This window comes from Aquila chrysaetos, chromosome 8 (assembly GCF_900496995.4).
Source record: "Aquila chrysaetos chrysaetos chromosome 8, bAquChr1.4, whole genome shotgun sequence".
NCBI classification, from domain to species: Eukaryota; Metazoa; Chordata; class Aves; order Accipitriformes; family Accipitridae; genus Aquila; species Aquila chrysaetos.
The window spans coordinates 34,200,323-34,224,866 of NC_044011.1; the positions used below are offsets into that span (position 1 = coordinate 34,200,323).

The window sequence follows — 24,544 nt, forward strand, 5'->3', positions numbered from 1 at the left end:
ACGTCCTTGGTAACAAATCCCTAGAAAAATAAGTTTCTCCCCAAAAACCACATCATTTGAACAAGGGCAGAACAACATGTTCTCCCTAACCTCATTTCTCAGAATCGGTAAGCTGCTTTATCTGACTTTTCCCAAGAGTCTTCAGCGTGGTAAGATACGCAACTTGGGAAATTTCTGTTCAAAACCAGTTAACATTAACATTATAAGCAACTGAAAATAGAAGCTGCCTGTAATACTGAATTTTATAAACTTGCAGTCTCTGCTAATGTGATTGCCTCCGTATTATGTTCATATTATTCTTACGTATCTCTACTATCCAAAGCAGGTGGAGACTACAAAGTATTAGAAAGTGAAGAAAATACTACATTTAAAGTATGCGAGCTGATTCTCAGAAAAGCTCTGAGCACCTTTTTGCTCCTGGTCTGAACAGATCTGCAAAAGCTTGAACTCTAACTACCTAGGATTTCCAAGCCCATTGTACCATACAATTTTATATTTCATCTGAAGTTATAACCTGACCTTACCCAGTTCTGTATGACAGAGCAGGTTTAAAAAGGCTAACATTTTAAGAAGAAATTCAGATCTGAAACTGCTGTTCCAGACAAGAGCAGCATAATTTTTATGATTTGTGGTTGCAGTTATGCACTTTTATTTACACCGCTGCTACGTTACACGGAGGATTTTAGATACCTATAGTGTATCAGCAGCTGCCCACATACACCCACACTAAAAAACCAAGCTTCCCCCACCACACAGCCATCTGTCATTTCAGCAGCTTAGCAAAGACTGACGTCAATCAATGTAGACGAGTAATCATGATTTGGCACATTTCTAAATGGCATCTGAGACATCGCTGCAAATCTTGTACATCAATTTTATCTCAACCCTAATTACTTTAGTACTACGAGGGTTCTCAATAACACAATGCACACAGTTCCAACTTCTAGATAATTCTAGAAGAGACTCTAAAAATACCAAAAATCACCTGGGTTCATGTTAAACATTTTCATAATGGTAATGCCCACATCAACACAATTTTAACATCGACTTGATAAAATGCAGACCTTATTTTATTCAGCAGTTTCTGCTAAACTAGTGTCCCTTGACCTTAAATAGTTAGCATGGAAGTACTTTCACTGCAGAAATAAAAGCCACTGCCAAAAAGTTTCCAGTTATTAGAAGCTCTTCTGCTATTCTTCTCCAGGAGACAAGTCCAGCACATGTTGAGGGCTAAAATCCTCAACTGCAGTGACCTGCCAAAGCCACACGGAAATCCACGTTTGTGGAAAGAAGAAGGGGTGTTTCATGTATGTCTGCACCCTCCCAGAGCATGATCAAACATTCTCCCACTACCTACCTATACACTGAAAATAGCAACCAACCGGGATACAAAAGGGATATATAAAAGCATTAAGACAGTTTCCCACTGGGATAAATCTCCCTCTCGAGTCCTGTTCCAGAGCTCTCGCAAGGCAAAGGCAAGACTCCTCATGGGTACAAACAGGCTTTAGAGGACATCCTTGGAAAACAGATCAGTCTTACAGCAGCCATCCATCTCGCTACTCTTTATTTTAATCGCTTGGCACGTCAGGAGCAGGCCTTTCCTTGCAGTCATTACTGTGATATGTGAACAAGGGCTGAGAAAGCATCCATGCGTGAGTCCGTGGGTGCGACGGACAATTCTTACTCTGGTGGGCGAACACTTCACCCTGGGATCATGTTCCGAGCATTTGCTCACTGACTTGCCATGTGTTAGACATGCATGTAGCAGTCCCAAGCCACAGAAGTGACCCAGAAGACTGGCGCAGACCTCAGAAACTGGCCTGGCATTTTTCTTCCCAAGCAAAAGAGAAAAGGAAAAAAATGAATACACACATTTGACTGGGTTGGTACTTACTGTTGTCATAGATTGGGTTGGAAATCAAAGGAGGAAGAGCTAACGTGTAGTTGCCATGTTCGTCGGGAAGGAAAGCTTGGAAGCAGAGGCGGACGACGTTGAGATCATACTCATCGATGTTGTGCAGCTGTTCTTCAGGCACTGAACAGCAGAAGGAAAGAGAAGACTAAGGATTAGTCATCAAAATTAGCAGTAATTCTTTAACAAACTGGGGATGAACCTCTACCGGTAGAAGAGATGGTGTTGCCAAGGCAGACGAAATGTGCCCGTAGTCCCTGCTAGCTTTACAGAGGCTGCATGAAATAATTCCTTGTACACGACAAATGATACAGAAGCCTTGCAATGCTTTCCCTTCATCAAATAAGGCTAACCTGTCCTAGTTCTCCAGTTGCTTCTTGTGTCTGGTTTCCTCACCTTGCCTTCCAGACCAGTTTCATGTATCTGTAGTTTAAAAGTCATTCCCTGGATGTGTATCTCTTTTTTGCACATGATAAAAATCTATAAAACGAATGCCACTGCTGAAGAGAAATACTTCAGTACAGGGAAGTCCTAGGACCTAGCTGAAGATTTTTCTGCAACAGTGAGAGACTTCTCCTACACGGTATTATCATTATTTTGCTCTAGAAACCGAGACAGAAAAATAATCAGAAGGCAGTTCTTTGGCAAGAATGAAGCCGAAACAACACAAACCATCAACATCTGTGTCACTTCTGTACCTTTAAGAATAGTGATTAGTGGTATCATTATGATATAACTTTGTGATACAACAAGCAAACCCTTGCTGGAAAGGGTCTGATGATTCCTTACATATTCCTCCCAGTGTAAAACATGGTAATGCATAACCCAAGCTCAGCATTTCAGTTTTGTTCACTCTTTCACTTGCTTTAATTTCAAGACATAGGGCCTGGGATGTCATTAATGAACATTTCATGTACTCCTAGCTTAATGGGCGATGCTGGGAAAAGCAGCCCTCTCTGAATTCGATGCTTTCCTTTAAGGTCTGACACGAAACAATTAAGTTGACATTCAATGCTAGCAAAATGAGAAACTGATTTAATTTCACTTAAGTAGAAGTACTGATAATTAAAATCATTTAAAGTGGCCCTCTTTTCCAAAATCGTTCAAAGCAGCAGTTCAGCATAGCTAGATACTAGATACTCCTTGTAATTACTTAAAGTGAACATGTGCGAAGTCAACAGATCACCACCTCTCCAGTTCACTCCGTCCCCTGCCCTTTCAAAGGCCTCTCGCAAGAATAAAAGATTCACCGTGCCTGTGATAGGAAGTCTGGGGATCACACTGTACTGATTAGATTGCAATGCTCTGACCTTTAACATTTATCACTGGGTTGGTCTCCACCCTGCCATGAGTGGGATCTGACAATGCCCACTTGAATGATTTCTTCCTTTTACCTTTTGATAGTGTGAAATAATAATTGCACTGAGCTCAGAATACTTTCCACTGGCATTTTTAGTCTTTCTTGTGCTCTGAATATCTCCATTTCTCCTGGTCTCTACTATAAAATGAAATCAAGTCACCTTTCCCTTTTACAAGCCCATGATCTGCAATATTTCAAGACAAATACACTAGCGAGTACAAAACTAAGCAGCAACTACATGTGTGACTTCAGAAATGGTGGAGCCCAGGGGAGTTCTGCCCGCGTACACTTTGCAGGTTGGTGGCTGACTGTATTACCGGGTATGCAGAGCAGAGTTTTATGATTTAATGCACGTCATTAGTCGACCTGCTAACTTAATAAACCAGGATCTTTAGAAAACAGGTTTGGAACAGACAGCTGTTCAGCCTAACTCAGGTTTGGCAGACTCCGTAGCCCAACTGCCTCTTAATACAGCCTGATTTAGAGAATAAAAAAAAAAGTGCCTTCTCTAGATTGCAGAAGGGATAATCGGGAGTGCAATGCTGCTTTGCTCCCAGCAGCTCGAGTGAGTCTAATCCATGCTCTGACATCACGGCCAGCAGGCAATTAGCTCCTGAGGACGCTCTGGCATCAAGGCTTACGTTCCTGTGTTGTATTAGCCACTGGTGACCACGTGGATCCAGCCAGAGAGCTCAAGCGGCAGTCAAATTTCAAACTTAATTTTTAAGTTGAGCATAGAGATCCAACACCTTTGTCTAAGTCAACTCCCTGTAGATAGAAGCCAAGCACAAAATCTGGATCTGGCTTTTGATTCTGAATCAAAAGCAAGGACTCTGTGGTTGTGCAATCAAGTCTCTCACAGGTTAAAGCAGCACCAGTCCCACGCCACGTTTTCCACAAGTGCGGCAGTGTCTTCCTCAGAAACAAATAATAGCAGACTTAAAGCTTAAAAGAACTCTGTTAAGTGCAAAAATGCACCAGATATGCAGAAAATCAGTAATGCTAAATGTTCAAATTACCTAATTGTCTATACTACAAACTTTCTCAAATTCCCAATAAATCTGTTTAACCACCTGATATAGGAAAGGTGTGGCGTGCCAATAATTGCAAGAAACAGAATTACTGTATACAGCTCATTGTATTACAGCAAAAAACACTGCTCCTAATTTGCATTTTCTTATAAATGATTTAATACAATTTTAAAAATCTGTAGTTTGAAAGAGGAAGTGCTCAGTCAAGACTGATTCCTCTTGGGCTATTTTTAACCAGATGAGAAGAACATAACAGAGCAAAAAAGGAGAACAAGACAGCTGCAACTCCATCCTGTGATGACATGCTTAAAAATATATAGAAGCTAGATTCCATGTTAATATAAAGGAGTGCATAGCTTTCATCAATTTCAAAACATATTTCATTCCCTCCTAAAAGACAATCATCCAAACAAAATAAAATGTTATTTTTAACAAACATCTAATTCTGCTCCCTCTGAAGTCAATTTGAGAGTAGCCACTAGCTTGAACGGATGCTGGTTTACACCTTAAGAATATTAAAAACAAACAAAACCGAGGCAGACAAACACACTGACTAATGCCTGGAGTATGGCCATATGGAGGATGGTCGTGTCGTTCCGTGTTATTTCACTGACTTCTGTACAGAAGGACAACAGACAGGGTTAAACCTGACAAACCTGAAGTTATTAAAGTTAAGAAATGCTGTAGAAGATTTGGGGAACAGAAAGGACTGGAGAAGAAGAGTAGCCACTCCATCAACCTCTGCAAGCTCCACACAAGCAGCTCTACTGAAACCAGTGACATTACACACATGAAGTAAAAAAAAGTCGCATGATGCAGCGTGTTGGGAGCAGATATGGTAAAAAAGGCTCGAACACGACACATGAATAAAAGGAAGAAGTACTCTGGTTTTGGCAAGAGTTCAACTTCCTCCTCTGACTCCTTGCTGTGTGGTACCACACCTTACTGTCTTCATATGAATCCAACCGAAAGAACTGGAATCCAACCAACAATCTAGGTATGTTCCTGTGACGGCCCAATCTAATAAAAAGCTAGCCTTAACCTGGCAGAAATTCATTTTCCGTAGTTATCTATGCCAACAGGAGTATATGAAGGAATGTTTGTAAGTACAACTCTTTTACAAGGGGAAGGAGAGCTTTCAGAAGTAACACTTAGCAACTTAAACACATAGAAATTAAAGTAATACTAAAAAAGAATTAAAATCTTAAGGTAAATATGGGGCATGATGCCAAAAAAATCCATAAAAATACCACCAGCACCATGGTAAAAGAAAACTAACCCCACTCACCAAGATTCTGGCAATAGGATTTCAAAAGCAGTATCTAGAGTTACCGTCAAACCTGGGGAGTACTAGCTGTCCAACCTGAACAGGGCTACAGTAACTAGTAAATCCTTTCTTTATAAACCTGTTTACGACTCTACTGAAAGCAATGCTGATTCCCCATCTTAAAAAATAATTACCTTTGCAATAATTCTCTAATCCATTATCCACTAACACGGGAAGAGACTGATACAGTTCCAGTGCGGGCAGAAGAACACCCCACACAAGCTAAAATCGTGAACCCCTTCCAACCTGAGCTGGCTAATCTGAGCAGCTCCCGCGACACAGGCATCAGGTTTGGGTTGTCCCCGTCTCCAACATTTAGGTCACTAAAGTCCAAAGATGCCCCACTGGGTTTCTAATGAATGAGAGAACTTCTTGGATTTGCTTCTGTAAGACAAAATTGGAGACTTTCTGGGTCCAACCCACCAGCATGCAAGTCCAAGTTTGGGCACAAAATTAAAGATGCTGATTAATATCAGGCCTCCTGTTTGTTCCTGTTTATTAATTTCTAATGTTTTTTACTATTTTAACAGTCTCCAACATCCAGAAAGGCCAATAAAATACCATTTATCTGATGAAATTACTGGGGGATTAAGGGCTCTGATGTCTACTCATAAGGTGATGTTACAGAGAAAGTGAAAGTTTATTCTGAACACTGAAGAGAAATGGTGAAGTGTTTGTTTTTTTGACTGATAACGCAACACCTGATTAAATAGCAGATTCCTCACATACCACCCTCCACCCAGCTTCTAGACTAATGATGTCAGAAACTTCTGGAGTGGGTGGAGTTGGAGGTAAGTTAGCATCTAAACTTAACCTGCATGGAAACTTCCAGGGCAAATGATGTGGTGTGACACATTCAGAGAAGGCTACGCTGAGAATACCCGTTTACCCCACAAAGGGACATCTTGTGACCTTCGCTTCTCCATGAGGGGCTGCAGGGCTACACGAGCCACGCTAGATCTCAAAGAGAATGACCTCCCGCAAACAAAAACGCTTCACCAAGGAGACCGCTCAGGAACACACATCGTTAATAATCACGATGAGCTGTATGCTGCCTTTTCTCTTACGCAGATGATGGTTTTTTAATTTAGGGATACACTGAGAGCTCAGTTTCATTTAAGTGATGACACAGAGGTGGTTTGCCTCAAGCATTTTGCTCCTGGAGTACAAAGATACCCGCCTTAGCCCTGATACCCACTGATCAGTTTAACTCGGTCTGTGCCAGAGGTTTTGCTGTAAAAGGCTGGCTCTGCCCAACCTTCACTTCCAGCAGTACTCTTAGGCTGGGCCTAGCTCTCACGTGCTGAATCAGATCAAGGAACTGGTCTGGGTAAAGCTAACTTGCCAGAAGAAGAGGAAAAGGCTTGTTTTCGGTCAGTCGGTTCCCAGGACCACTAGCCTTGGCGCAAGGGAAAGGGTGGAAGCAGACAGATGCAGCAAAAGGACCGACTGCCTCTTCCAGTGCTGGTGCTGATTTCTGCCAGGTTCGACCAGTCAGAGAAACCAGGTGCAAGTCCCCGGTCCCTCTCAGTGCCCGGGAGGTACACTTCCAATTCCGTTTACTCCCCCCAGCCGACGTCCGCGCTGCAGCCCCAGCTGTGACTGCGTAGCTATACGGCAGCTAGCCTTAGGAAAGGCTACAGCAGACAAGTAATGCAGCTCACACTAAATGGCCCAAGTATCCGACCGGTGTCTCCCGTAGCTGAACTCTACGCAGCTAAAAAGGACCTCACCAGCTAGTTTAATGCTACATTTGCTGTTTCTAAGTGAACTACAATCACAAAGGAAAGAGCACATGTCCTGGTGTGCTATTTGTCCCTTGCTGTCAAAAGCAGGAGATTGTGCTCTCTTTGTACCTGGGCTTCAGCAACTGAACGCACAGTACTGGATGACAGGCCAGGCTGTTCAGCTACACGTCCAGAGGCATAAATACCATCTACTAGCAGCTGCTGGGAGGTAGAAGCTGAGAACAAGGGGAGAGAAGGACCATGGCAGCACCATGTTTCGTCTCCCGATAGACCCATGCCTGGTTTATACCTCTGTGATCCATGAAGAGGTAAGTTTCAATCAATTCTGCAGAAAAAAGAAACCTTTGCATGAACCTATAAACAGAACATGCATCAGCAACACTCAGTAATTTTAAAAAAGCAAAAACTCAAGGGGGTTGATTCGTGCAAAAGACTGTAAGATTCAGATGCTAACCTACAGTCAACAAATACCCAAACTACTATGGTTACATTTCCCTGGTTTACGGAAGAAAGAAATGCAGAGAAGGTGAATGGCCTGGTCTCATACAAAAGCCAAGGGAAGAACTGGGAATACAAATTAAAACTTTCGAAACACAGTCCTTGTTTTATCTAGACAATGTTTCTCTGAATGGGTTCTTTTCCTGGTTAGAGTTCAGTCTGAGAAAGGTAAAATTGGAACTGATTTAAGCAAATACATCCATCAGCCTCTGTACATTTCTAACACATTTTTTAGCAGTTTCTGTTTATAGCATAAAAAAAAGAAGTCAGCTTTTTTTGTGTCTCTGCTTAGTAATTTTCCTTTTCATTTTTAAACAATTTGAAAAGGGGCTGTCCTTTAGGTTAATACACACATTTCAGCATAAACAGCAAGAAGCATTTACACGAGGAACGAAAGAACAAAGGGCTTTCCAAAGGCAAAAGCTAAAGTCGTCTTAGGACGTTTAGCTTTCCTCAAGTGGATTTGCTCTGTGCCTATTAAAAAGGCGACAACTCTCACTTACCAAGACTTTCAGCCTGAGAATTTAGTTGGGGGGTTACACGTTTCTTTTAATTTAAGGACAGAAGTTGAAAGATTCTTGTAACATCCAAGGCACTCACTACAGAGGACTCTGACGCTTTCCACTTTCAAACCGTTCCCAACTCCCGAATTCTCGCCGAGAGCCTTCTTTTGGTTCCTAATACTTTGCTTATTTGCTCATGTAATCCATGGCCCTACAAGCCCCCCCCTCCAAAAAGCAGGCACTCCCCTGCCGCAAGGGGGCTGGAGTCGGGGGGGGGATCCCGAACTCGGCCGACGGGGGCGAGTGGCGTGGGAGAAGAGGGGGTCTTACGAGCACGGCCGTGCAGGGGCCGGCGAGGGAAGCTGCGGAGAGGGTGACGGCGCGCGTGGGCAGGAAGCGAGCGTGACTGGTGTGGGGACGAGCCCGGGCGCATGGCGGAGGCGTGCGGGGGGGCCGGGGAGGTGTCGTGGAGACTGTGACGAGTGCGAAGCCAACGCGGGGTCAGCTGCTCGCGGGCAGAAAGGGGAAACGGCAAAGGAAAGACTGCGGAGGCAAACGGAGCCGCGCTAGTAGTGGGGTACAGGGGAGAGCCTAAAAATTAATTACATGCTTATTAGGAAGAGCAATTACAAAGGAACAGGAACCTTAAGTGTATGTCAAGCTCCAGGGAAAGCCTATTTATACCCTATTGATCAACTGCCTGCAATGGGACGATGCTCTGGGTTTCTCACTCTAAGACAAGTCTAAGGTTTTCATGCTGTCATCCCTTTGGCTAGAAAAAGGTTAGTCCTCTGTAATACTGTGCCAAGTACAGTTTTCTCCTAAATTTAAAGAACGCACTGAGGGCTTTTTCTCATCGATAATTAACTTGAGCTGTTATTAACTCAATTGTTGTCTCTATGTCAAGTCACACCCACCCACAAAAGCTCTTAACTGAAGACTGGCTCTTCTTTTAATTTGAGTTGGCTGTACATCAGACAGTACATGGGAAGACAAGGATATGGCACAACTCAACAGCTACTAAAAGAAAATAAACACCCTAGAAAGCAGACGTGGACCAGCTCCACTGGAGGAGTAACTCTGCTCCTTCGATGCTGTGCTATTTATATCATCATCATCATCATGCCAAGGAGTCCTACTTACACGTTAGGCTGCCACTGCGCACCATTCCCCTGACGTGCTCAGGGATGAGAGACAAGACAGATTTCTAGAATTGTTTAGCTTATTAAAGGACAAAAATATATGGGATGTACCTTGTGAACACAACGGATCATGAACACATCTGGTGACGGTGTGGAAACAGCGATTCTCTCTCAAACAAGGCTAACGCAAGAGGAGCAACCTGAGTGCAAGTCATCTGACTTGAATCCAAGCGAATGCACACAATTTGTACAGCCTGTACTGAACTTAACAAGGTTGTCCTGGTTTCAGCTGGTCTGAAACCTGGTTTCAGAATTTTCTTCCTAGTAGCTGGTACAGTGCTGTGTTTTGGATTTAGTAGGAGAATAATGTTGATAACACATGGATGTTTTAGTTGTTGCTAAGTAGTTCTTATCCTAAGTCAAGGACTTTTCAGTTTCCCATGCTCTGCCAGCGAGGACATACACAAGCAGCTGGGAGGCGACATAGCCAGGACAGCTGACCCAAACTAGCAAAGGGATATTCCATACCAGAGGAGGTCATGCTCAGTATATAAACTGGGAAGAGTTGGCTGGGTGGGGCCAATCACTACTCAGGGACTGGCTGGGCATCGGTCAGTGGGTGGTGAGCAATTGCAGCATGCATCACTTATCTTTCTTGGGTTTTATTTCTCTCTCTTTTTGTTATCTTCCTTTTCATTACAATTATTATCATTATATTTTATTTCAGTTATTAAACTTATCTCAATCCATGAGTTTTACTTCCCCCCCACCCCGATTCTCCTCCCTATCCCACCAAGAGGGGAGAGGAGTGAGCGAGCAGCTATGTGGTGCTTAGCTGCTGGCCGGGTTTAAACCACAACACAAGGGATAAATGCTGCCAGCTAATAGTAATAGTGGGGAATGTATAGTGAAACAGCCTTACAGGTACACTTGCAGAATGACTCAGATGCAGACAGCTCCAGCTAGGCACATGGCATGGTCTGCAAACACCAACTTCTAATCATTCAGGAGTTCAGAGGTAGACAGCAGTTGCTCCAACAGTACAGGCAAGAGTGCTGGAGAAAACGATCTTAAAACCCATACATCTTGAGCAAGCAACTTCCTACTGTTGCCAATTATGACCCTTATTCAGCATGCGTCCATACCATATGCTGGAAGGCATGGAGAAGGGATGACACCACCGGAGAATTTGTGTTAGTGCTCAACTCTCCCTTTGCCATCCCAGTTGTGTGTGGGACCTGGGCTTCACTGGAAGATGATGCCCCCTTTACACAAGGAAGTCTAGAATGCAATTTTGTGGACCCACGCCTTGCTATTACTTCATTCCTTACTGACAAGACAAGTAATACATATGCTGGCAAGCTGGAGGCATTTTGCATCTGTTAATAGGGTCAATACTGAACCTCTGGCCTGAAAGGAGACACAGGACAGGGACTGTTTCACTGTTCCCAAAGGTGGGAAAGAAAAAGAAAAACCAACCAACTCACAAACACCCTGAAGGCTAGTTTTCAGCTCCATGAAGTTTCTTTTATGACGTTCACACAAGAAATGAGTAACACTAACTTGCGACCTGCTTAGAGGATGCACCTAACTCCAAACCATCCTAAATAGAAAAGTCTGACACCTTTCTGAAGACACATAAAGCACCATGCAGGATGGATACAACACAGCCTGTGCAATCTTGGAGAATGTAGCGATATTCTTCTGACCTTGAAAAACAAACTAAATCCATACATAAAACTTTCAATCTTATCAAGTAGCGAACATTGCAGTGACTGCTTCTAACAAAACCCTGTTTTGATCAACTAAGTACACATATAAAAATATTTCTGTCACTAATCCTGTTTTATTAGGCCTTGGTCCTATGCCTTTCTGGGCTCTACTTAGCATGGGACTGCCCTGGAGCAGCTGGAGGCCATTCTCAAGCGGCTCTGCTTTGTGCTGACATGTTAACAAGCGCCGAAAGGCAATTACGCAGGCTGGGGATTGCCAGCGGCCCCTTCTCAGCACAAGCCGTGCCGAGAGCAGGGTGCTGCCCTGCGCGTCACCCACGCAAGGCTCTCCCGGGCTGCCAGGGCAGGGCAGTGGTCTCTTCCACTGCTGGACTGGTGGAAAGCAGCCCAGGATCTGCCCTGATGCTACCAAGCGCAACCTGCTGTAATTGCCCAAAAATGATTAGTGAATTTGGAGTTATGTGCCAACCACTAAAAATCTGCTGTCAAATGAATTTTGTTAAAACGTTTCCTCACTACTACACTCAGCAGCACTAGGAACAGAGCTATGTGGTTACTAAAGTTTCTTTGTTGAAATAGACGTACAAAAAGGCATTTTATCACATTCTTCTACTGCATGACATCAAAAGAAAATATCAACTCGTTTTTTATTTATGGAGTAAAAGAAAGCCAAGAGGGCTAAACAGAAGCGTTCCCCTTTTTTGTTTGAAATCAAGGCAGAGCTGGCTGAGTCAAGGTAACATAATTAAAACACTTAAACTGTTTAAACTGTACGATGGACTAAAATGCAAAACCAGATGCTATTGTGTGCATACATTATCAGAACCAGGATAATTGTTTAGATGGGCCATTAGGACCATCAGCCTGACTCCAAATGGCTGTTCTAAAATTAAGAAAGATATTACAGAATGAGAAATGTTTTAGTTAAGTTCAACATGCTTCTTTTTTTTCCTAATTCAGGGACATGTACTTTAAAGCTAGCCAGAAATCTACCTCTCAACTCTCTAAGAAGGGTCTTACCTGACTTTAGCAAGGCTTCTGTGGGTATTAAAAAAAAAAAAAAAGTATTTGGAAAATGTCCAAGCTCTTGCCACACTTAAGCAAATACATGACTACATTCATAATGCTTAGCTAGTAGATTGGGGGTATTTATGCTTTTCATCTAATTCCCTCCCAGCTGTGCCTGCATGCTGCAAGTGTTGGTCCCTACAATTTGCTGTGTGTTCCCCACTCCCTCTGTGCGTTGAACTTAGCAATTATGTGGCTGTGAGATGAATTGCTTTAGCAAGTTGATCTGAGGGGAAACCACTTTTTTTTTTTTTTTTTTTTTTTTTTTTTTTTTTTGCAAGTTAGTTTTCCGTTGGAGCAACTTGCTGAGTCCGTTCACCATGTAGCCACGCGGCCTCTGTATCTGGTGTGAGGAAAGTGGTAGGAGTGTGTGACCAGGGATGGAGGGAAGAGCAGAATGACTCTTTCTGAGAGCAGCCCACAGATCTGCTGTCATGTAAAACGGCAGCCTGTGTGTAGGCCCTTACAGGTGTGGTTCCGTAGCAGCACAACTTGCCTTGGACTTGACTGAGACCAATACTGCTGTGGACTTCTGGAGCGCCTGTACCAGCTCCTGTGCTGTAAAATCAAGTGAGGGGCAGCTGGAACAGGCTGCCCAGGGAAGGGGTTGAGTCCCCATCCCTGGAGGTCTTTAAAAGACACGTAGATGTGGCACTTAGGGAGATGGTTTAGTGGTGGACTTGGCAGCGTCAGGTTAACAGTTGGACTCGATGACCTTAAAGGTCTTTTCCAACCTAAATGATTCTATGATTCAAGGAGTCCATCAGCTCCCTGAACTGGCTGGCTGAGAGGTCACAAACACCTGTGTTGCAACAAGAGACAAGACGGGTTGGTGGCAAGCTAGACTTAAATTGGTTTAAGTTGTTGCAGAGTTATGCTAATTCAGTCTTTCATCCTCATAGCTGCCAAAACTGGGGAATCTGATTCCCGAGGTACTTGTAGAAGTTTCCAGGGAAGGTTTCTGCTGCTATCCCATTGCTTCTGTCCAAGCAGCAACTCACATTGCTGCTGGGGATAAAAAAAGATAAAATAAAAGGGGCAACTATCCAAATAGATTTGTCATGTGATGAGAGTGAGGAAAGACTAGGAGGGACACAGAAGGGGAAGAGTGTTTCTCAAAAAAAGAAAATAAAGCTCCACCACAAAAGCAAAGGCAGGACAAACAAAACCCCACCACCCTGCAAAATGAACCAGCTGAGTTCTACTCACCATTGAAAGGGTTAATCTTCTTCGAGATTCGTAAAGAAATTGATTCCTTCAGGTCTTTCTTCTTCACACACTGAATGCCCAAATTCTGGAAACTGAAGCACATGTGGCAGGATTTCAGCAATTAATAAAATCTTCATTGTAGAATATTAAATAAATTATTTGATGTTGGTGTGATAACATACAGTTTAAGAAATGAAAAAAAAAGAGCTTATTTTGAGAAGGATGAAAAGAAGGGATGCATTTTTTTCTAAAATAAGAGCAGAAAGAGGTGAAAAATACTGAAATGAAATTCTAAAGAATTTCTATTCTTTATTAACAATATCTATTTCTATATTAAAAGTTGTTACTCCACAGTAAACCTACAGTAATTAAATAGTTAAATACTCAATCTCAGGTAACTTAAAGTGACAATTATTTTTGTTATCAATAAACCTGCTGATTTGCATTAGTTAAGGGTTTGCTCTCCTGCGTTTATCAGGGAATGTAAATTTCAAACACTATTTTAAAGGGTTTTTTGAAACAAGTCTAAACAGGTTTTTAAATCTCACGCAGTTATGGAAAAGTTCTGAAGAGCTGCAGCCCTTCCTTATTTGCATAAAAGTGCAGGTCACCCCGATGCAGGAGGTGGGGGGAGTCCCAAGCGAGCTGACTCTTTCCCACATGGAAAAACCATGACATCATCAAAGCTGAGTGGATGTAAAGCAGGAAGTAAAAAAAATAAAAAAAAAAAAATCCGTGTTTCATGATGTTACACTAAGCTCAGAAGAGAGGTCATGCCAGCAGGCATCCTTCTCCAGAAGTACCAGCTATTTCCCCTTCCTTTGAAACTCCACAAACGTTCTGTGCCTTAGCTATGCCTAAAAAACCACCTTGATGCACCTAAAGATACTCCTTGTTCCCTCCAACGCTCTTAAGAACAGTTCTACGTTTCCCTGCTCTGAACAAGACTATCCTAGCAAAATGTTAAGTTTAATTTCCTTAAGCTCCCTTGCCTGCGCCCAATACGCTCTGTTCAGAGGTTCCCAAATCCTCTGCCATCTGCTCCACTTCCAGAACCTTTATTCACTGGAGAAATGCATAAGCTTCCTTTTGAACCTGAACTTGATACAGTGACCTACAAGAAAATAAAAGGCACTAGCATCTCATATTTCACTAAAGCACACTGGCAACATAACGTGGCTACTGACATTCAAGATTTGCACCGTACCGTGATGAGCAATCCTATTTCTATCTTGTCTTGTAGGTAGTACTTTTTTTAGGGCTTGATCACAGCGCATATTAATTCCGCCCCCCCCCGAACACCCACTGTATTCTGCAGATACAGTCTGAAGCACACTTCAAGTCCACGAACATGCCTGGTTCCGTATTATATCCCCACACGGCCATCTCGCAGTCCCAGGCTCTCCAGCCATCCACCGTAAGTTACCAAGCAAGTACCTGTGTAGAACTGGCCTTGAACAAAAGCTTTATCCAGCTGTGCAAGGACTGACAGCCATTACTCTGCACCCTTCAACCACTATGAACAAAGCCTCTCATGGACAGAAACTAGGCTTTTAAGCACCCTGTAATTCTCAGATTATAAACATTTTCTTAAACACGCGCTGTCACAGTGAAAGTGTCTACTTAACTATCACTAAACAGAAGGCCAGATCAGAGGAGAAACTGTCGAGAACCCCAGCAAGGCTGTGGGGTTTCACATCAACGCTAGCTGACAGGAAGCAAGCAAGATAACGAGAAGAGAGAGGGAGAAGTAGGAAGAGAGAAGAAAAAAAAAAGAAAAACACTTTTAAAAACTATGATATCATCCATGTAGAGAGATAGCAAACTAGGAAGTAAAAATCTGAGTATACAGGCAGTCACACAGGCTCCAACGTTCATACTTTTGCCTTCATGTTTTGGCCAGGGAGGGCCCTGATCAAGTTTAGGCAGCAGTACAAAGATCATTATACCACAAGCAGAACAAAACACTTTGTTTAACTGGGACTACATGGGGAACTTTAAATAAGCAGAAAGCAATTACTCAGACCAGCCCAAAATCTGGGATTAACAATTCCACTTCTGCAGAAAAAAAAAAAAGTAAAATTGGATTTTTGCTCCATTTGGGATGCTTAGCAAGAGTAAACAGCCAGAACCACTACCAAGAGAGGACCTCTCCTGCTCACCAGTATTGCATGAGGCTTTTCTCTAACATGGACTTGAAGAGAAGAATGTGAAGACTGAATCACTAGCCACAAAAAGGAAAATTACTTTAAACATCCAGATCCAATTATGGATCATACTGTTCTTTCATCTTAAACCACCCAATGATTGGGTAAAAAAAAAAAAAAAAAAAAAAAAGTGTACCGATGCTGGAAACATTTCAAAGAGAATGTTTCGAGCCTCCTCCCATCACGATCTCCCATGTCAAGCTCAACTGAAGCTTACAGTTTCGTATTATTGGTAAAGTGAAAGTAGCCCACTTACTATTTTGTTAAAAACTGAGAGGCTTATAATCTAACGATATTGAGAAGAATTGACGGATATAGCAAACAATCACAAGTGCCTTAAGTGAAATGCGTTATGTCAAAGAACAGGATTTGATGCACACATATAATGGAGATGAAATCAAAATTTGAAAATAAATATTTGCAGAGCATCCCAATGCTTTTTGGCATTGCATCCTGTAATGGCCTCTCCACAGGCCTGCCGTGTGCTTACACGCTTAACCTTGTGCAACAAAACGCCAAGAGGAAAAACAATCATCAGTGTCTTCCTGCAGCCGGTGAACGTAATACATAACCAGAAAAGGTGTTAAGCAATCAGGGTTTTTTTTGCTTCGGATCAGAAGGCAGAGAGCTGAGAGCAGGAAGTGGGATGGGCTGGAACAGCAGACATCCTTTGACCTTAGGTGCGGAAGCTTCATTTGAGAAGACAAAGGGGAAGCTGGTGAATGGATGGTCAGAGGAAGGTGCAAGGTCCCTTTAACAGTTTAAGGTATTTGCAGCTGCCTTTTAGACAAGGTGAAGAGGAACTCCATTTGCAGGAAGGCCGATGAGGATGAGGTTACAACAATCAAGATGGAAGGCAAGTGCCTGAAGGGACAGCCCTACCTTTCCAGAGAGGTATAACAGTGGCGGAAAAGTTATACAAATTACATTTACTAATCCTTTTCTACCATTTGCCAATTAGGACAGCATTGTGAACAGAGCTAAAAAAAAAAAAATTAATAAATTTGTTAGCATCTCTAAAAGCAAAAGACAGTACAGTCAACATGCTATGTGCCACCTGAATATGCTGCACCACATTCACGATCACCTGAGCCTGGGCTGTATGTTGAAGAAGCATCTCCACTATTACAACTGTGTATTTCACCATCAGGCAATCATCATCTTCAAACAGACTGCGTCTTCAGTTCTCTCCTTTAATAGTGTTCTACTGACTAAACCCACATAAACGTGGAGTAATTTCACTAACATCAACAGAATCCCATCAGCCTGAGAGCAGTGTGTAAGAGCTACTTATACACTGAAATATTTACCTTATTTTCTTCCCAGCTCAGTTATCTTTACCCCAAAGCAATAGCCTACTTCCAAATTTACTACATTGCAAACTGTCAACCACAAACAGCTTATCAATTCTAAATTCCCCTCTCCGGCAATCATCACTCAACATTTGCTGCAGTTCACTCTGCTTTTACTTTATTACGTAAGACTTGGTGAACTTACAGGAAATGCCATCAAATACAACTGTATTTTAGATACTCTTAATATCTCTCTGAACAGCACTGAGAAACACATCTCGCACACAGCCTGAACTTTCCTTACTGCATCCACAAGTAGATCCTTCCCCGGCATGCTTGCTCTACAGAGCTGGGCCTGAGCAGAATCTGTATTTTTACTCAACCCCCCCCCCCCCCCCCCCCAACCCAAACAAACAGCAACAACAGTGACAGCTACTAACACGCTTCTAGACGTGTCACAACCATTATCTTCTAAATGACGTGATACTCAGCCAACTTTCTGTACAAACTCAGTACAAACTTTCTCCACCAGTTTCCAGAAAGTCCAAATAGAATTCCCATGGAAGACGTGAACTTCCCTAATTGCCGTGAAGTACTAATTCTAATGATGTTGTTACCCATTCCATTACTCATCATTTTCACATCCAGGAGAGAGAGTCATGCTCAAGAGTAAGAAGTGTTACTGAACAAGTGGGAAAAAGGAAAAGGAGACAGACTTTGGGAGAACAAATGAAGGAGAGAAAAGGGTGATAGGAAAAGAATAGGACCAAAGATGAGTGTGTGCAGTATTGAAAAAGAAGGAAATACTTCAAAGAGAAGTTGTCCTCTCTCTGAGATGGATTAGTAAACTTCAGCAAAGACAGCATACTAATTGCTCTTTTAATCACTAGTCAGAGTTTTAAAACATAAGATTAGAAAATCACTTGCATAATGAATCAAGCCCCCAAGCAACACCATTACTCACGACAGGACTCGCCGTTCTGGCCCAAACTCTGCTTCATAGTAGCCATCTCTGCAGTCTTTTCCCACCAGATCATGAGGATGTGGCTTGTAGGGTTCATTCTTTGTTACCAATGTAGTTCTTATTTTGACTTTTCCAAAATAGTTCAGAATCTACAAAAAATGTGAGATATTTTCTAGATTTTAGATATCAGGGCTAGTAAAGTCCCCACATGTAACAGAAAATACATTTTATCCTAAAATACTCTATGGGAGAAACACCACAGCTAAGAAAATGGCATTATTGCTTTGTAAAAGCTAGGACCATTCAAGAGTTTTGTTCATTCCATTTCAGTTCTGTTCATTTTACACCAAAACCCCAACTTTTTGGCAAAATATTTGAACAGCGAAAATTTTTTTCAAAAGCATATCTCATCTATTTCACAAAGTAAAACAACATACTTCACCTGCTAGTTTTGCCAAAGCAGCTGGTTATTTGTAACGATAAAAGTTTGCTAGTGCCAGTATTTGACATTCAATCCATTCAGTTCTCTTAAACTACCCTACTGCAAGAATGGAAAGGAAGTCTGTAAGGCTCTAAAGAATCTTTGGGGGTTTTTTTTCTTTCCCTCTTTTGTTTTGGTGGTTTTGTTTTTTGGTTTTTGGGGTTTTTTTTTTTTTTTGAGGGTGGAGATCTATTGCTTCACCATCTTACCAGGGCTTTTTATATGAGTTGAATTCATCCCTGTGCAAAAGGCCAGAGGTAATACAGAAGCTTAGACCTAAACCAGCTTGTAATGCTTTAAGACTAAACGTAACAGGACATACTTCATTACCATACCTAGCCTTACAATGAAAGACGCAAAATTCTATGTAGGTGACCACATACAAATGCTTATTGAAGGACAGGTCCAGCTCCAAAGATCTTAGGAAAAAACTCCTAAAGCTTCAGGGATAAAGATATTACCTGTGCATGGAACACCAAATAGTAAAAGAGGATCTTAAAAGATACAGCACAACATAATCCCCTATGAAGTCTTTTTTTTTTTTTTTTTTTTTTTTTTTTATTAATTCTCCAATGAATATTCAATCTTATATTCAGGAAGCGGGGCACTGAATTCTCAAGCTCCTACTAGAGCCTTCACAGCAGTCATCAGCCTAATTCAGCACACATTTCTCAGATGCATAAAGGTCTTCCCTCACGCTGACAGCTAGCAGTGAAGTCACCAAGGGTTGTGTGGGTGAGTGTACAAAAAAAAAAAAAACTAAAAAAAACCCAACAACAAAAAAACCAAACAAAAAACAGTTTGGCCTCAATTGTTTGAAGCATAACAACTTGAAAGCAAATACAAGACTCGCTCAGGCACCCATTTGTATGGAGGCGAGCTCTCCTCCTCCACTTCCCCTGCCCTGTAACTAACTGTTCCTCTCCTCCTGCAGCCCTTTCTTTCCTCCTCCTGAGACCCCAAGGATCCATCATACATCCTTTTCAGCCGACACCTCAAACCTTTGACTTGACCTGTACTCTTCTAGCTTCCATCATCTGTTAGCTTCTTAAGTCTCCAGTTTGGCTCCTTTCTTGGCCTTCATACAAGCAGCCGTTACTTTTTACTCTTAAAATAAAACTGCCACCACTCCTTCACCTTCTTCAACTATTACATCATTTCTCCCTCATTTCACACCCAGTCCCTTGAACTTGAAGCCTGATGTAGCCCGTTCTGATTCTCCAGTTCCTCCTTGATGTTCTTCATCATAACCACACCATGAAATTTAATGTCTTCCTGGCCTCTCTGTTCTCATCCTCATTGATGTTTCCATCTCTAGAGGGGAATCCCCTAGCAGCTAATCAGCACTAAAGCCTCCTATGGGCTTCAGGGAGGCAGGAATTCACCTAGAAATCACCTGCTATCAGTAACAATCAGCTCTGTCATCAACAGTCACCTTTAAAAAAGAACAAACTTTGCCAGGATTGCACAGTCACCTACCCATGTCCCATCTTCCCTTTGGGTTCTGGCTGGCCTTCATGCGCAGCACAGTCAAGGCTAAGAGGAATCAAGGGCTTATACTGCCTGTTCAACTTGTGCCCTGACACAGCCTTAGGCTGAGAGGCTGTGAAAGTATTTACTTTTGCCAACTGCCTACGTAGCTCCTTCTTCAATTGGTAGAGCGCTGGGAAAAAAAAAAAAAAAAAAAATTTGGCAAGATTTCCATTTCCTGCATTCCTTAACCAAATCTGACACTGTGATAGTCAAGGGCTGGACCTTCTTGTTTGCTTTTTCCCTTAGTAATTCTGGCTTCATGGCTAGACCAGCTTCCACAGTTGCTTTAGGTAGTAGAGGTTCACTCTGCTGCTCAACACATGACTACCAATACTACCTTTCTCAGACTCTCCCTCTTCTTAAAGAGCTTTTATGCCTCAGCCTAACACATCTCATATTTTTCAGATTTCATGTCCTCTGTATCTGTTCTTTTTCTGCTGTGATTCCAGAGACTCCATCTTCGGCTCTACTTTTTTTTTTTTTTTAATACTTGCACACACTGCAAACACAGATACACAGCTTCTGTTCCTGGGCACTGCAGTGTACTTCAAGATAGGAAGTGCGCTTAATTTCCCATTTGTATTTGAGCTTTCTCTTCTAATCTCATCTCTGAAAGTTTTTTCCAAATTGAAAGAGATCAAGGAAACATTAGCAACTAAACTTCAAATAGGAGACCAGAAATTCTTCTCCCTTACCCTACACGTCTAGGGTCTCTGACATATTCCTTTGTCCCACACATGAAAGCTACTGCCAAAGTGCTTCCATCCATTCCACCTCTGCTGTCTGTATCTTTGTCCCTGCTTTGATCGTACCTGCTAAGGCTACTCTGAATCCTTTCATTCTGGATTTCCCAGCCTATCCATAATGCAACCACCCAACTCGTCTTCATTGCAGGTGCTCTGACCACATAATTCCCCTTTCTCAGCTCATTTTTAAATTCTGTATCCCCTTCTGACTTCACATACTTCATGGTAGTTTCTTTTGCAGAGCCTAATCACCAAATCACTGGCTGCAAGTCACTTTCTTACTTTGCTCAGTTGTACAAAGTGCCTTCTTTCATGTTGCGCCCAGCAGCTTTTCAAAGCCGTTTCAAATTTTGTACGCAAACTCCTTCAAAGCTCTCCCAAAATTCATACTGCAGTCCAAATAGTAAAAACAAACCCCAAGTCACATAGCTAAGAAACCGGAACAAATGTGTGTACAGAAAAAGCTAATAATGAATGGTTCCCTGACAATGCGTAACTTCACGGAGTTCCCTCTCTGCCAGTGCTTTCTTAACTACCTCTACACCCTCATCTCCTCCTCTTGTAAATTTGAAACAAAATCTTTTAATGGCTAGGAGCAAGGAACTCTTTTTCCACTCTGTTGCAACTACATCTGCATGCCAAGGACAGAATAACAGAACATGAAAAGAAAAGTATTTTATTTACTGCACCGAGTCCAACACATAGCTAATGTGCTAACAGCACAGTGTTAATCTGGGCAATGGTAATTTATGGATAAAAGCGGTATTTACCTGTATGGAAGGGAACGTCTTATTGTTTTCAGTACTGTGTTCTCCTGGAATGCTGCCTGCTGATCTTCCCTCACATTTGTATCTGAAACGCATGCCCCTTTGCCTGGGTTGTTCAAATATTTCAATGTAGGGCTCAGGGCCACCTTAAAAACAAAACATTTTCAATGTTAGTACACAGTAGAGCTTAACAAGCAGCAGAAGATATAAGAATTAAAAAATTTAGACTCTTTGGATTGCTATTACCATCTTTCCACTTGGCCCACCTTCTCAGACAATCTACTCTTCTTTTTATGTACATGCACACATTGAAGGTGGAGGGTGAAGGGAGAGAACAGATTTTAAATGAAGCCTCAGGTGTCAATGCCATCTAAGTAATTCGCAAACCACACCTGCCCCTCCTGTCTCACCTAGAACTTTGTTTCTTTTAGCTATTGGAGAGTACATGTCTGATGAAAGAGGATTTTATACAGCAGAAAACAAATCATTATTTTGCAGGAATGGCTGATGTTTTTAATTTTAATACGCTTTTAGGAACAGTTGTCCTCTCAAAGCACAGGTACTGTCAGTACTATGTTCACTTAAATGTCCTCTGAAAGTGAAGATGTTTCCTCAGAATTGATTGATTTAGTTCCTCTTATAGTGAAGCAGAAACTATGCAAATTATGCAAAAAAAACCCCCACAACCCTACTGGGTTGAATACCATCACCATGGGCTCAGAAAATACCTGACTGCTGGTATTGAATTCCATATCTTGAGTTGCCCACCTCCCACAAGGCCAGCTTCTAGTTGCAGTATCTCCCCAGACAACGAAACCTCAGTAAAAGCTATTGGGCAGCTGTCAAAAAGAGGTTTTCAGGAAACACAAGTGATAGACAAGAATAAGAGACCGCAGAATTCTTAAATGGGGGAGTTAGAAAGACATTAACTTAGCAAGAGTGTAAGTACTTTTCAAATGATGTTTTATTGCCAGACAGTAACAAGCTATTTAATATATCTCACTGAGAACATCAAACAGGATAGTCAATCAAACAGTGACAACAGTGGGATGGCATGTGAAAAACAAATAACAAGAGGGTAAGTAAATATTGTAGAAGTTGAATCATCATGGTGCTGCACGATCAGAAGAACGTAGCTTATGGAAATGTCTACTGAGCTCTCTGTCATCTTCATATAATAGCATCCTACTCAAGCAAGGTTGAGCATCACAAACAAACATGACAGGCAACATCCTGTGGCACGGCACTGAAAAAAAGTGCTTGGACTTCAACATAATAAGCAAAATAGTTATTAAATATATTGAAAGTGCTAAAAGAGTAAAAGATCCCCTACTTCCTTTTGCCCAAGGTCTATACAGCCTATGAGTCCATAGCGTATGAGTTTTGGCAAAGAGGTGGATTCCAATTTTAGCTCCATAATAAAAGCTTCTCTTTTGTTGCACCTACAATGATTTTGGTATACCTGCCAACACAAAGCTTGAACTTTATGCCTGGGATTTGTTGATCGCAAAACATTTCCAGTGCTGCAGCAGTTCATACTCAAAGTAGGAAAATATTATAACCTAAAAGATAAAGTCATTAAGAGAAGTAGAGAAGGGATGGAAAGAACTACATCTCCAAGATGTGCATTCAGGTCAGACCAAGGTGACATTTCAACTGTAACACACATACAGACAGATGTGGAATGGCAGTATGCAAAAGCAGCTCTTATGCTGGAATTGTCTTCAACAACACCTGCGCCTCTTCAAAGCCTGAATGCCTTTTAAAACGGACAATGCATTTCAGCTCCAGGCTGTATTTGGTGCCAAACATTTGAGAACTATGGTTTAGGACTCTCTATATTCCCTTCTAACAATTTATCAAAATGCAATATCTAAACTGATCACCTCCCATCAAGTAGATTTTAAATAATTTTCTGAAAATAGACCATAAGCTGTCACATTAAATACACATTAGCCACTACTCTAGGTCCAGTTACTTACAAGGATGGTCCCTTTTCTAGATACTTCCCAGGTCTCACCTAACCCTCCTTTAGGTAAGTTTTGCATATTTTCTCTTTCCAGAAAAGAGGCAAGTCCAGCAAAGGGGAGTGGGGGCGGGGGGCAGGCACTGATAACAAAAAAAGCCTAGCAATGATATAAAGCTGTTTTCAAAGAGAGAGCAGAAGTCTGAGCTTCTCACAAAACCAAGATCACTCACCAGTGTATGGCTATTTAACTTTCACACTTAAGTTTACTTATGCTATTGTATTTATCAGCACAGTCCAGCAGACCAGACAACAGAGGATTTCTGCCAGCAGTGAGGAGCGACTGCTGCATGTCAGTCAGCCTCCCATTTCTATCATGCCACTGAGGAGAGAAAAGAATCTCACCTTCCCGTTCCTACGTAATACACTATGCCGCAAATACAGGCATATATCCATATAGAAAATTAAAAATCTATTTTAGAAGTTATAATGACAAAATTGCAGCAAAGTGCCTACTAATCATCTTCCTTTGGAGATGCACATGCTTACATAGCTGCTAACCAGACGCACAGTACACCCACATACATTACGTATTTGTCAAAACTAGCTAGAGCCTTGCTGTTCGAAACTACTACACAACACAATCACTTCAAGTCTTTAACTCTCTCTGCTTTAACCAATAATTTCCCTTCATGCTCTACTAATACTTGCTTAAAAGGGCTTTTTTCTCACCTATTAAGAGCACTTTATTTTAAAACTCCGGGCTCGGTGATCTTTACAGGGCTGTGGTTGAAACAAATGTCATTGAAGGCAAACCCACGGCTTAACAGCAGGTGTGTTTGTGGGAAAGTAAAGCTCAGTGACGCAGTAGCCTCCAGAGATTAAACATTAAACTTCATTTTATCTTGGTTCTTTCTCACTCTATTTAAGAATCACGTTATCGTCTCTACAATGACTACGGGTGTCATCACATTTTGTGTAAACACATAAAAGTGTTTGTGCAAACTAAAGGTATTATCAGCACTCTGCAGCAAAGTGGAGATCTGTTCAGTGT

At 41.9% G+C, this 24,544-nt stretch overlaps 1 protein-coding gene across 1 annotated transcript in view; it reads right to left on the minus strand.

The window, feature by feature from the left end:
* REL (REL proto-oncogene, NF-kB subunit) overlaps nt 1–24,544 on the minus strand; it is a 33,283-nt gene that overhangs the window by 5,936 nt on the left and 2,803 nt on the right. The window contains exons 2-5 of the mRNA XM_030023330.2: nt 21,528–21,670; nt 17,998–18,146; nt 13,535–13,626; nt 1,898–2,038 (exon numbers count right to left, since the gene is read on the minus strand). Coding sequence (XP_029879190.1) covers nt 1,898–2,038; nt 13,535–13,626; nt 17,998–18,146; nt 21,528–21,670 — 525 coding nt within the window. The remainder of the gene's footprint in view (nt 1–1,897; nt 2,039–13,534; nt 13,627–17,997; nt 18,147–21,527; nt 21,671–24,544) is intronic.